This window comes from Metopolophium dirhodum, chromosome 7 (genome assembly GCF_019925205.1).
Source record: "Metopolophium dirhodum isolate CAU chromosome 7, ASM1992520v1, whole genome shotgun sequence".
Classification (NCBI taxonomy): domain Eukaryota; kingdom Metazoa; phylum Arthropoda; class Insecta; order Hemiptera; family Aphididae; genus Metopolophium; species Metopolophium dirhodum.
The window spans coordinates 24777600-24792630 of NC_083566.1; the positions used below are offsets into that span (position 1 = coordinate 24777600).

At 30.8% G+C, this 15031-nt stretch overlaps 1 protein-coding gene across 1 annotated transcript; it reads right to left on the reverse strand.

Moving 5' to 3' along the window:
• Positions 1-512: 512 nt before the first annotated feature.
• On the reverse strand, positions 513-12505 carry LOC132948498 (calsyntenin-1). Its single transcript, XM_061018989.1, has 15 exons — positions 12039-12505; positions 7713-7873; positions 6473-6594; positions 6202-6410; positions 5940-6086; positions 5673-5864; positions 5061-5324; positions 4853-4980; positions 4276-4453; positions 4012-4185; positions 3790-3922; positions 3526-3725; positions 3158-3462; positions 2667-3071; positions 513-2597 (listed from the first exon to the last, which is right to left on the reverse strand). Exons 1-15 carry the CDS (start codon positions 12127-12129, stop codon positions 2382-2384), a joined length of 2925 nt encoding a protein of 974 aa, XP_060874972.1. The 5' UTR covers positions 12130-12505; the 3' UTR covers positions 513-2381.
• Between the last annotated feature and the right edge of the window lie 2526 nt (positions 12506-15031).

A 15031-nucleotide genomic window follows, 5' to 3' on the forward strand; every position in this document is an offset into this window, starting at 1 on the left:
CATTGCCCAACCTTGCATTTATAAAATAAAACTATAAAAAAATTCCCTAAAAATGCATTTAACATGTAAAATTGTGTGGGTGCTTAAAAAAAGTTGGTAAAAATTAAATTTGTAATACCTACACATTTACACTGTACTACTGTATTACACAGGTGGGAACCCATATGGTGAGCAGTTTGCTTAACACATTTGTGATATATATTATATATAGCACAAAAAACTTGGAAATTCGAATTTCACAGAGGTTTCTAGTAACAAATATATTTTATTCATTTAATTTTAAATTATCGCAAAAATCAGCAAATTATGCATGAATTATTAAAGTAAAATTAAGCTCATCTTCTTGGTAATATTTGGAACAGATTTTACACTTGACATAGTTGGTTTAATATACCTTATAAGAAACATGTGTTTAAATTGAATCCCAAGCCACATATATACATGAGGAATATTATTAAACCATTAAAATTTCTGCATAAGTACAGCCAACATAAATTAGACGACCAATCAAATTTAATAATATACTACAATTTATTTCCTTTATATTAGGTAGTACAGATAACTTGTTTGGGATGTTAAACATTACACAAAGAAATAAGGAAAAATACAACTGGGTATGCTTCCTTTTTTGTTTCTTGTAACTTTGTCAATAGAGAGCAGCTGAACAGCGACAATTAGTAACAGCAGTTATACTTATCATAGTGATCAGTAGAGTACTTGTAAGTTACAGGTATAAAACAAATTAACATGGGTGTCATAACAGGTGTAGGTGATTTATTTATATTAGCAGAAAAAAAAAATGTTACATTGCAATATCTAAAAATACACACAATACAGAAAATATGTTTAACAAATTATTGCACATCAATTTTTTAAAATTTTTTTTGATTAGGAATAAATTATAATTTTACTAATAATCATTAATTACAAAGGATAAAAAATAAAAATAATAATACATTTACTATTAAATAAAAATCATTAAGGATAATAATTATTATAATACCACCAATCACTACCTACACCCTAATTAGTTAATAATATATACTTATGATATACCAAAGCAAGATGTTATAATTAATACTTTTAAAATGTATGTGTATAATCTTACAATTTACTCTAAATTTACATAAAAATAATCTTATATACTTTTAATTCATTTATTATAATCTTTAGATTTTAAATATGTATTTAAATGTAATGATAATTTATTTTTCATTATTTATTTAGTAGTTATTAATTTATTGGTTATTATTTTGAATAAAAATTAGAATAAACATAAAATGTATATATTATGTAACAATATAAATCATAATATAATATGTATTAATTTGTTCACTTTTTTAACTAGTATAAGATAAGGTGATATTTGTCCATAGTAAGAAAATGTATAAATATTCACCAAGTTTACATTTGTGTCACATAAATTTGATGATACAAAAAAAAATATCACTGACAAAGTAACAAGGTGCACAGTAATTTCATCATTAACGTTGTTTTTATTATTATAATATATTTAAGTACTTTATTGCACAACCAATAATACTAAACTGCAAAACACAGTTCTTTAAAAAATAAAAATTCACGAGGAAACCTATTTGGACGGTATCAAATATATAAATGGAAACACGAACATAGGCAAGAAGTTGGCTGCTCAGGTGTTGAGAAGACGACAAGCGAGTGCATTGGAATGAATTACGGAGTAAAAAGGAGAACATTTTTGTTAATGGTTGTGATTTTTGAAAGCTTTCAAAACTATAAAACTAAACATATAATATTGATTGATCGAATGGCACATTAAAAATGCGAATATTAGCCTTTTAATTTTTTTTTCTTTTTACATTATTTACAGTCTTCTCCATTTAAAAAAAAAATTTTTTTTCTATATATATATATATGTATACATTTTATGTAAGAACACTAAATTAAAGAAAGAGTGGGGATAGTGCTAGTTAATAATACAATTTAGGATATGTCTGAAAAAAATATAAAACAAGTAAAAATTAATAAAAAAAAATCACATAATAGTATAAAGAAAGTTGCGCGGTAACAGTGTCAAGATTATAATTATACATTAAATCATGTATATTATAATATATAAATTGATATCTTTGCAAACAAATAATAGTGTAAGTTATTTGAACTTAAGTAAAAGTCTGATTGACTCCCAACAATGCCCCACTCTTTAATTTATTTAAAACTTGTATGTCTAAAAAACGAATTTCAAATATTCTAAAGCGCGTTAGTCAAGCGTTTTCGAAAGATATGCAAAAAAAGAGTGATTTTTGTTTAGTATTAAAAAATAGAATCACCATGTAACCTATAAAAGGACAGGTGCTGCAAGTCGTATTGGTGCGCATGAATTTTTGATAATAAAACACGACTTAGATAGACATGGTAGAATGATCCCATTCTAAACGAGGTGCACAGCCTCTGTGGAGACCGTCATCTTCTTCATTGCCACCACCATCATCTGAGCTATCATCATAATCATAACTCATATTGTCATCAGAAGAATCGTCTTCATTTTCAGCATGCCTATGTTTGCCAGCTGATAATGCGCCACCAGCTGCACCACCACTGCCATCACATTCCAATTGCTAAAAGTAACACAAAATATAATATTATAATATGAATGTAATCGACAGATAATAACAGTTGAAGTTTACCTCCATAGGGTTTATGGTAATATTAAGAGCCGAGTCATCCCAAGCCATCTCTGTGTCCTGGACTTCATCCTGTGATGCTTTTTGGTGAGCGGCCTTAATACGCACAATGCCTAATGTAATCATTAAAACTAAAAATCCAACGCACACTACAATGATAATTGTAACAGCATGTCCACCACCAGTAACAATAGCCTGTGCTCGTTCATCAATAGATCCATCCAAGTAATTTCCAAATATAGTTTGTGCCTGTTTTGCTTCTACGGAATGTTGAACAACTTGAGCATGAGCTGGTTTTGGTTCAGCATCATTTTCTTCTACTAATGAAGCAGCAGGCAGAGTAGTCGTCGGAAGTGATGTAGTAGTAGTGTAAGCAATGGTTGGAGATTTTGGATGGACTACAGTCAACTGAAAATATCAATTTCAAAATCTAAATAAGATATTACTAGATAAAAAAATATGTGAACAAGTAATGTTTTAACAATGTAACTCACAGTTTGTATGTATTCATTACTCAAAAACCTCCCATTCATTTCTGAACAGACCAATTTGAATTGACGATTTAGGTAGTACGCAGGCTTGAAGTTGGTGTAATGGACATCACGTAGAGCTTCTTGATAATGGAATACAATATCAGCATTGTTGAAAGCTACACCATCTTTTGAAACTTTAGCTGAAATACCGAATTTAGCCAACATATCAGCGGGAATAGTTAATGTCTCATGGTCAGGATTCAGTGAAGGATAAACAGATATTATACAGGAATCGACGCGACGCTCTAATACATTTGTCAATTCAGCTATAAAATAAAAGTACAACATTAGAAGTTATTTCAAAAATAAAATATTAAGTCAGTACTTACGATTTTTAGATTCGTAATCATAACTTTCCGGCTCAATGCTAATGGCAAGATCAGGGAAAACTTGTACACCCTGTCTAAATTCATGGTATTCCCTAGGTACTGTATTAGTACCGTTAATGATAATATTAGGTTGTTGAGGTCGGTGGACCATTATATAGCTTTCAGCAGGAGGCATCTTGACTTCACGACCACCATCACAACTTTATAAAAATAATTATAAATTAAAATAAAATAATAAAAATTCTAAAATAAATTTCAACTTACATAAGAGATGTAGTTAAGTGAAGATTGCGTCTACCGGGAGTTGGATAATCACGGCTGTTAGAATAACCAATTTTCCTCACTAATACTTCCAAATTTGTCTTGTTATCACCCTCAATTGATAATTCAGTTAACTCTAAAATAAATACATAAAAACAATAATATTAAATGTTTTCTTTAATTGACTTACTTATATATTATAAGTGTGTAATTAATGGCACTTACCACTGTTAGTTAGCAGTTCCATTCCAGGTTCCAACAACTCCATTGCAGGAACTTCTAGACTTTCTTTACATTTATGTAAGCATGCGAGTACTTCAGGTTTCTCAAGTTGATGCAAAAGTACTGATAAGCCAGCCAAATATCCTCGAAGATGATGTTTCATTTTATTTTCTGAACCTAAAATAATATAATAAAATATTATTATTATTATTAATAATTTATATTATTAGTAGTAGTAAATACTAATACAAGACTATTTAATTTTACCTTGCCAACAGGCTCCAACAGTCAAAGTAGTATTAATACCCTTAGTTGGATGCAAAGGCCAATCATCAATAACTTCAGGATTTTTGTTTTCAGATTTAAAAAGTACTCCATCAATGTATAATTGTACATTGGGAAATTGTACTGATACAGCATAGTGATGCCATTCATTGTCACATACCTGAAAATATAATTTATGCAATAATTACACTTTATTCACACATATTACTAATAATTAGGCTTCTTCAACAATATCGATATCCCAAATTTTTTTTTTTAGTAAATTTGGATTTTGGATATTATGATAATTGTAATATACCGTAATTGAAATTAATTTTTAATTTTGGATTACCAGAAACCAACTGATTTGAACACCAATGAACTTGTATAATATAATTTATTAATATTAAATATTATTTAAAAAACAATTTGTTCGAAATATCGATAATTTGGAATATCGATACCTACATTTTTTTTTCGATAACATGATTCAATATTACACAAAACAAAACGATATTGATATTTAAAAATATATTGTTGAAGAAGCCTACTAATTATTATTTATATTGTTAATATTAACCTGTGGAATTTTCCATCTCCATTCAGCTGGTCTAAAGATATTCAAATCTCCTTGCGAAAAATCACGTCTTAAAAGTAGTATAAGACGACAATTTCTTACAAACCAAGCATAGTGATGACGATTCATTTCTAATTAAAAAACATCAATAAAAACAAAAAATGTCAGCAAAGATGGAACTAAAAAATAAATAAATAAATAAATAACGTACTGTGGTCATCAGCAGAACATAAAATGTGTTCTTTAACATGCTTATCTTGGTGTGGCATAGGCTTATGTTTCATCCATGTAGAAATAGTGAATGCCGATGATAAGCCATGGTCAAGAACATCATTGGGTATAGCAACAGCAGTGCTACTGCCATCAAACTCATACATCTGATCAGATTCACGACCTTCGTCATGTTTAATTGCGTTTCCAGCAGATAAAGGTACATGATTAGCGGGTAAAAGTTCTACACTTTCTTCACTTGCTCCTATACAAGATTATAAAAATTAAAAAAAAAAAAAAATGTAATTAATTATTTAATTTCTTATTATTATTTATTAGTTATCAGTCAAAAGCACACACATTATTGGGACAACAGTTATAGACTTCAGATTATTAAATAAAAAATAAAATTATCCATATTAAAATCAAAAGTTGATAGACCATAATGGTTTCCTAATAAGTACAAAATAATAAAGGCAATATAAGATATAAGAATTGGATGTATCTTATTTATTTTTTTACAAATAAGTAACACTATTCAAGATAATGAGTGATTACTGTTAAAAGATTAATTATGTAAATAGATATTATATACTTTCAGGTTACCACTTACCACATAGTTTTCTTTGGCTTTGAACAGAGTATGTATCACGGTCACAACCTTTACCAATATGCGATGTTGCTAGAGTCAGCTTAGCATTAACATTTTTCACGTGGCATGGATCATCACATAATCTTAACTGTGCATTAGGAAACAAATCTTTACGACCGGAAGTAGGATAGTAATCAATTTCTTCTGGGATACCTAAACAATTATATAAATACTTAATAAATGTATATTAAAAATATAGTTTAGTATTGATTGATATGGTATACACACTTTTCCAACCCAATTTACAAATTCGGTTCACCTTAATAGTGACCATGACAGGAGCAGACTGCTTCATGCCACAGTCATAAGCAACAACTGACAATATGTAATTATGACTTCTGTCATAGTCTAATGGTTCAGTATTTCTGATACTTCCTAAGAAATTAACCATACAAGCAATTTAAACACATATTTTTAAAGAATATTTAGTAAGTAATAAAAAAAAAACAACAAATAACTAATTTTTTTTTAATATACTTATTAATTATACCTTCATTGTTAATAGTGAAAGGTTGATCATCATTAAGTATGTCATATTTGCAAATGTCACCAAAACGTGGAGTGCAATCACGGTCTGTGGCTTCTACTCGTATTATCTCTTCATACAACTGGCCTTCATCAACATCTTTAACATAAGATGCATCTAAGAACAGTGGAGCATATTCATTGATGTCAACCACAGTTATATGCACAGTAACACTATAATATTTAAAAACAAATTAATATTAAAAATAATTAAATTAAAAATACTCAGAACTCACTTATCCGATATCAAACCAGAACATGAAACTGCAGCAATTTCAAATTTATATGTTTTACGTTTCTCACAATTTAAAGTTTTGCGAGCTCGAAGTTCAGCATAACCATTTGGACGAAGAATGATCTGAAAATGAATTTTAATAATTTAAACTGAAACATTATTTGAAATTTAAATTTGAATGCATAAATTATAAATATAAATTTCAAAATTGATTAGGTAGACTTCCTCTGACTTGTATAATCATATATTTAATTTACACTTGTCTCATAATATAAAAGTAACCTCAGGAAGCAGGTTTCTGCGCACGGCGGCAATAATGAGTATAGCTAACGCACGCACTAAGTCCAGCATTCCTATGAAACAGGGTGCTTTATTATTCCAACATCCACAAATTTGTATTTTCATAAGATTGGTTGTCTATCGCTAGTGGCACAGAGCCACAGTCGATACTCGGTCATCAGAAATGAAAAAAAACAACAAATGCTTTGCCAAGGAGCGTGGTTTTGACTACAACCCTATAAAAACTGATCGCCACCCAAGGTTACTTTTATATAATACAGAGTATATGTTTACATGTTTTAGATTGTAATCTTTAATAATTTAACTGAATTAAATATAATTTATAGCTCAAACATTTTAGTCATATAATTTTATAATTTTAAAATTTATTTTTTTAAAATATTAATTAATTTCCAATATTTTAATTATTTTAAAGTTTTGGTTCTGATTTTACTTACATGTTTGTAAAACCAAAATACCTATTATTTTAATTTAAAAAAAAAAAAATTAAATAACAAATTAAAATGTTATATATTTATATACTCTGTTCAAAATAAGACAATGACCCGGCAGCTGAGTTGTACGCATGGTCTTGGTTTAGTTTCGTGGCAGCGCCTGACATGTCGTCGTAGTGGGGACAGCGTCTGATCGTCGCGGAACGAAAACTAGTCGCTGCCATGTCATCGTCTTATTTTGAACAGTTATAATAAAACCTATAATATTATTAGATTAATTACCTAACTTAAACTCTAGTATAATGTTTGAAAGCTAGAGTTAAAGCCCACTAAATATGACAATACATTTATACACAATTACAAAATGTAATTAAAAAATAAAACAATTATAAGAAATACTTGAAAAAATTCAAATATTATCTGCTTAATAATAAAAAAATTATTTTAATTTTATATGTCTAATAGATGCTATAATAATTAAGCAATTTCTAGAACAGTTGCGCTTACTTCAAAAGGTGCTTCTCCATGATGTTTGTTAACTATGTTAAAATTACAAACATCACCAATGGCATAAATTTCTGGAACAACTTCAACAAGCGTTTCATTTTCTTTTACTAAGCCATGATATCCACTAAGTTTATCATCAATCACCAATTTGGGTAAGATTTCTGAAAATCAAAAAAGTTATTTTAAACTATGAAAAACAAATCTGATTATTATCAAATAATGGAGTTAAATGTATTATTATCAACTATTATAAAATAACATCTGGGGGACGAGCGGTCTAAGGCGTCGGTTGTGACACACACCAGCGCTGGTTCAAACCTCGGTTCACGGGCGGCATTTTTCTTCTTAAGTCACGGTGTCTGAAGAGAAGTGCCGCCATCCCCCACCCGGGCATGGCAGATACCCACGGGTGCCCACTAAAAAATCTGCCAAAACTACACACACGTCTTACTCCCCAACAAACAAAAACAAACAGCTAATGGCTAAACTTGCCAGGTTTCACGATCAATAAAAAAAAATAAAATAACATCTGCAACAGTCTTTCATATTAAAAATTAAAATGTCTGAAATCAAATATCAATAGACTATTTTTTTAATATAAGTAATAGGTATACGATTAATGATAAACCTGCCTAATTGAAATGTAATACCTCGCTTATACTTGATTATATCTAATGATAATAATATATGGTTTGTGGAATAATCATAGATAATAAAGACATGGATAGGACATAACGTATTCATTATGTGTTAGTTTTGCGGTACAACATAGATAAGAAATTGAGGCCGTTAGCTTACATTTTTATACGTATGATTATCTATAAATTCGCTAAACTAGACCGGTTTAAAATTATCCCACACTATCCCGCACCAGGATAATGAACCATGTAAATGATAGGGTCCAAACATCCTAGTGCATTATTTTTTACACCAGTTTAGTTTAATCTAGTGAATTTGTAGTATATCTATATAGATAGTCAGATAATCAATATAGGTATACTTTTTTTGGCCTCAAGTCGTATAATTTCAATCTTTACCGATAAGACGCTATGTCCTATCCTCAGTCCTTTCCATTTTTATTATCGATGGGAAAAATAGATAATTAATTATCATTTAACATTATCTAATTAGCAATGCATAAAATATATTTTAATTGTTATTTTTAAAAGAACTACCTAGTGAAATTAGAAAAGATATATGAACAAGTAGTCACAATAAAATTATTTTATCTTTATTCATTAATTTAATTATTTTTAAAAACATTTTTCATTTTAAAGCTATTAACATTTTAAGAAAGGCTATCTTTAAACAATACAATCAGTATTAAGTTTTAAGTGCTTATAATTAATATTACAAGACATTAGGATTATTAGGTAGGTGCATACTGCCTACCTACTATTAATATCTGAATAATAAATAATACTTAATATTACCCAAGTAAGAAATGTTTAAAAAAGAATCACTTCAAAATGTTTTATTCTTTAAGAACATGGGTATTATTATGATATGTTTAAACATAAATAGTTTATTATTAGAACTTACCTATTTAAAAAGTTTAATTTACTAAAGAAAATTTAACAAAAAGTTACCGACATTGAGTGGTACATTATTTGTTAAACAAACATTTGTTAAACTGACAACTAATATATTCATTTATTAGTGCATTTGTTTTCTCCAATACTCAATTAGTACTCAGTTAACCTACCTATATTGAATTAATGAGTAACTACATACCTACCTACTTTAAGGTTTTTTTTTGTTTTTTATTAAGTATTTGGTACCTAATTTAAATATTCTCTAAACCATCTAAATAAAAAAAAATGAATGCTTACTGTCTAAAATTTAACTGGATTTTATTAACGAAATGTTTTAACTGAATAATCTTAAAATAAATGGAGCACCTAGCACAGAAATACATTTATTGAGTCCAACATTTAACTAATAATTTTACTATTTGACCAATTGTAGATACCTGGTAAGTACCATTTGAGTTATAAATAATCAAATTAATCTTGAAATAATTCCAAATATTTGATAAACAATTTGTTTTTGATAACGATAAAACAGATAAAATACCTAAGTTATTTTACGTGACATATCTATCAATATATTATATGTACCTACCTAAACGATCTGGTTAAGATTTATTATCCTTAAAAAAATTTTTTCTTTTTAATTTTAATCATAATGGTAGGTATTTAATTTGTTCTGTAACAACCTCAATAACAAACCATATTTTTAATTTGATAAAATTGAAATTGTGCATTCTGGAGGCACAATATTTTTATAAAAACGTTTACATAACAAAATATCTAAAATATAACTAGGTACCTATAGCAGATATACTACCTATATTGTATAGATTTGTTTTGTACTAAGATGAAATACTCTCAGAAATAGGTTAGTTGGCTGCAGCCTTCTCCCCCGAAATTACAGTCTTTTTCTATAGAACAACAATATATTTTATTAGGTACTAATGTACTATTATAAGTTATAATATTTCATAGCCTGTTGAAAAATAACAAATATGAATATATTTATAGAAACTGTTAAATATATAGTAGACAGTAACCTCATGAAGTAATAGATAACTTGCTAGTTTCTATCTACTATATTCCACCCCAAAAATGATTTCTATATAGGCCACTGGATATGAGGTATTCTGGATAATATGATTAAATAATAAAATAAAATGTAGGAGTGCTCAAAATAAAATTTAAAAAAGGATAAGAAATACTTACCTAATTAGATAAGTACCTACCTACCTATATATTATATTTTATTAATTTTTGTATTAATATACCTATTAAGGGGATTCGATACCGTGAATTTTCTGTTTTTATCTAACACATGAGCAACATAGTATTTTAGACGTGTTTTTGCCAAACATTCCAATTGAACTAGTGAAGCGATAAGAATTCTGAAAACAGATTTGAATTTGCCGTCAAGTCTACTTGAAATCGACTTTCCCACATCTTTGATATTATCCCCCAAATTCTTTTAAAAGTTAAAATCAAAAAATCGAAAATGTGGGAGTCGATTTCAAAAAAACTTGACGTCAAAATTCAAATCTGTTTTTAGAGTTGTTATCGCTTCATTAAATCAATTGGTATGTTTAGCAAAGAACCAGTCTAAAATTCCATGTCGCGTGTGTGTTAGACAAAAACAGAAAATCACGGTATCGAATCCCCTTAAGTTTGATAATTTAATTAATTATCAGTTATCAAAATATGCCGACATATTTTGTTTATCAAATTTACTAGGTAGGTAACTAACCTAGATAACAAACAAAACAAATTTCATAAACTCGTATTACCTAGTTTATCACTGAGCGGCACGATTTAAGATAATATAACTTAAATTGTGTACAAGTGGTAAGTTAAGTGCCTAGCAGAGTACACAGTTGAAGTTGAATAATTACATAGAATATAGTAATGTTGCGTTGAAGAATTAAAAAACTCTTATCACCGAGACAAAATACCAGTCTCAGGATAGTAAGACTGTAAGAAGAACACAATGAGGAAAACAACTATTGGCAATGCCGTTTTTTTTTATGACAGTATTAACTTTATCAGTATTCAGTAGGTACTTAAACAAAAATATTATGCAGGAATGTCGGTATCTTTTTGTACAGTCACCAATATTGTTGACGGTTTAAACAACTGACACATACAAGAGGCTTACCCGAGGGTCTTAGTTGATCGGAAAAGTAATAAAATATAATGGTTGTGTGATAAAATAAAGTGTACAGCGAACAATCTGTCGTATAAAATGATTGGGTGGGTAAACGTGTCAGAAAAACTCGAAAAGATACCTACAGATACGACACCAAGACGCCGCCATTGAAGATGAAATAAACCAAAACAGAGGCCCAGTCGCTGCGATCAACAACACTATCACAGATTCGCGGCCTACACTCTCACCACAGACTCCAACCGGCCTCCGCGCATCTCTTTCCCAATCTGCGGCACACCACCTGCCCGCCACCCACCTACGTGACCAAGCTTCGGCACGTAAATCACGTTTTTTTTAATTTTATTATCGTTATTTTATTGAAATCTCTCTTTGTCTCTCTCTTTCTCTCTCTCACTGCAACTTGCAAGCACTTCCGACGCCCGTTACGCAGACGGGTCTGCCACCGATCTTGACCGACTCCCTTCCGGGCGGCCAGACGAGGCAATAATATAGCCGTGCAAACGACACGAACCCATCGTAACACTACGATAGGTAAAAGGTATACGTGCTGGTATACGGTATATCATAATAACAAACGACGCAGCGGCCGTAAACGTCGACAAAGTCAAGTAATAAACGCGTTAAACTTACCGTCAGACGTTGAGAAACAGGAAACGAATGGGACGATCAGAGCGATAAAGGCGGCGGCGACCACGACCGACGACGACGTCTTGTAAGACATTTTCTCGGCACTGCGGGCGTTGTTACGGACGGGAGGAAAAAACTACGACGGATGACGCGAGACGGAGTTCACCGTGATTGTGTGTATTTATTAAAAACTCATGGATAATAACGGTGTTTACAAAAGAATGTACATGAAAAAAAAAAAATAACAAACTACCTAATATTAAAAAAAATATATTCCCAAGGGTCGCGGTATATGACAACCCTCAGATTGCACGTGAAAAACACAATTCCGACGTTCGGCAGTAAAATCGGACAGCGTACACGCACGCGGAGAAGCGAAACTATACACTGACATAGAAAAAACGAAAAAAAAATCAAGTAGCACACGCACGCACTCACGACTCACCATACACGATACACTCGTACAACGTTACATTACAAGAACGATGTCGGCGGCGGCGGCGGACTCTCTTCCTCCTCCTTCTCCTACTCCTCCTCCTCACACTACTCCACCACAACCGACGATAGCTGTTCCTCCACCAACAGCACACCACTTCGTCCCGCTCTGCGCCGACGACCGTTCGCGCCCTCCACCACCGCCGCAGCCGCCACCGCGACGAATCAATAATTTACATGAGTCAGAGCGCATAGTGCCGTTTTCCTCTTTTGTCCGGTGTCATGGAAGAAAAAACCTAAGCGCACCGGTGTCAAGGTCGGTGGTATGTCAACACAACGCATATTATACTGTTTTAACTTAATAATAATATAATAGGTACAACACTGCCTATTGCCTACAAAATGTACATTGTTAAATTAGGTATAGCATTATGTGCACAACAATGTGTGTGCAGAGAATAATCTGAATTTACGCTTTCGTGCATAAAAATATTCAATTTTCAACACAATAATATCGAAGAGTAAAATGTAAATGATATGGGCCAACGAATTTCACATTTGATTGCATAATGCACATGCACGGCAATAAACTCGCTGTGGCAGCCGGCAGCACCAGCCACCCTGGGTGGATCGTGGTACTGACTGGCCAAAACCGTGACCCGTCCATGGTGCATGCCTCCCATACGTCCCAGCTAGCACGTTTCGGTCGCGCCAAAACTTTAAACAGTTTAAACCCTGTGGATGGTGTGTCCGATGTCGTATGAGACATATAGTCACAAGTCACTAGACCATATAGTGCATACTGCATGCCTACATTTTTTAAGACAGATTTGAATACATTTGTACAATCATTGTACCCATCTAAAGGTATTTATGTACATGCATATTGTATTATGCAAATATAATATAATATATTGTATACTTACCTTGTGGCTTGTGTACACTTAAATTTATCAATCATTTTGAGTTTCGACAAAATATTGTTTAACATTGTACATTTCCACGTACATTTATTCAAATATTTATCTATGAAATCATTCAGATGTATTTTAAAATAAAATGTTTATTTAAGAGGACCCCACCCGCGTGTGTTGTCTCCGTCTAACGACAAGTGCGTAACATATAGCAAATTAACGCTCAGCAGATCACGTTTAGCCACATTAGTTTAAAAATTAGAGTGAATCGACCTATTATGAAACTTGATGGTAAAAACATTTTTTGTATTCGTTTGTTAGATTTTACGATTATTCAGATTTTATAAGTGAGTTATGAGCATTTTTAATTTACGCTATATTATATATGCATAACTTGCTAAACAATTTAACTATTGTAAAAAACCAACATACAAACACAGATAATGTTCTTACCATCAAGTAATAGGTGGATTCACTCTAATTTTTAAAATCACAAAGCTAAACGTGATCTGCAGAGCGTGAATTTGCCATGTTACGCACTTGTAAGACGGAGACAACACATGCGGGTGTGGCGTTCTCTTAAAATGACTAATTATTTGAATAAAATACCCAAATCTCTATGGAATTATTAGAAAAACTAAATTGTTATTGAAAATATTGAGTCTTATATAGGTACCTATACCTTATATGCCTAAATGCCTTCAGACCTTCTTACGTGAAATCGGTAAAACAAATTATTACCGAAAGTAAATATTTTAAATTTGGAATAATGGATATTAATAGGTAATGTAATGCATACATCGATATTTATTTATTCGTATGTACCTATTTTCATTGTTGGCTGTAGGTATAATATATTGATTATTGACTATAGACAATTGGTTTCCCTACAGTTTTTAGAAGTATGAATTTGTTGTGTGATTTTATCACTGTGATAAACAAAGAAATTAACCTGTAAGTACCTTGTATCTCATATAGATATGCTATATTGCAATAGTCAAGTATACACAATACACATTACACATATACATATTATGTTCATTATATTTCATATACTCAATAAATCATAAAAAAAATTGTACTGAGAACATATTTGAAGATTCTGAACGGCGCTCTCAGAGAATTTGCCCCTTTTTGCACTCCTAAAATGTCTCATGTTATATAGTAGTTAAAATGCGATGTATAAAATGACCTGTATATTGATCAAACTTAAAATTAATAATCTATATTCTCGTCTCAACTCACCAGCTTTTTTCTTTTCGAATTTGCTTAACACTTGTAAAAGTTCTCAACTAGAGACTTCTGGTTACTTTAAACCCCAACTTTTTATGCGAGTATCCCTATACCATCTAGTATCTTAGTGATTTTATTTTTATCGCCTGCGAGCCATAAATTTCTTCAAGCTTCAACTTCAACTATTAAATTTCTTAGTCATTATATGAAATTGAGCCATACTTAACACTGGGGTAGGCAGGAAAATAAATTTAAAACGTAGTACTCGATGTGTATCTAATCAGCCGGAGAACTAATTGTATGAAAAATGAAAACCATTTTTCAGAATTTGATCATCACGCGTACTTTGATGGTAAAATATCACAACGCATGCGATGTAGCATATATTACTAACATCCTCTTAGTTAGTCTAAC

Bases quoted from the DNA above. Each gene is read 5' to 3' on its own strand.
- LOC132948498 (XM_061018989.1), bottom strand. From the start codon at position 12,129: ATGTCTTACAAGACGTCGTCGTCGGTCGTGGTCGCCGCCGCCTTTATC. The intron at 7,874-12,038 runs GTAAGTTTAACG...TTTGATTTTCAG, and splicing joins CTGTTTCTCAACGTCTGACG to AAATCTTACCCAAATTGGTG. The intron at 3,923-4,011 runs GTAAGTGCCATT...TATTTATTTTAG, and splicing joins GGAACTGCTAACTAACAGTG to AGTTAACTGAATTATCAATT.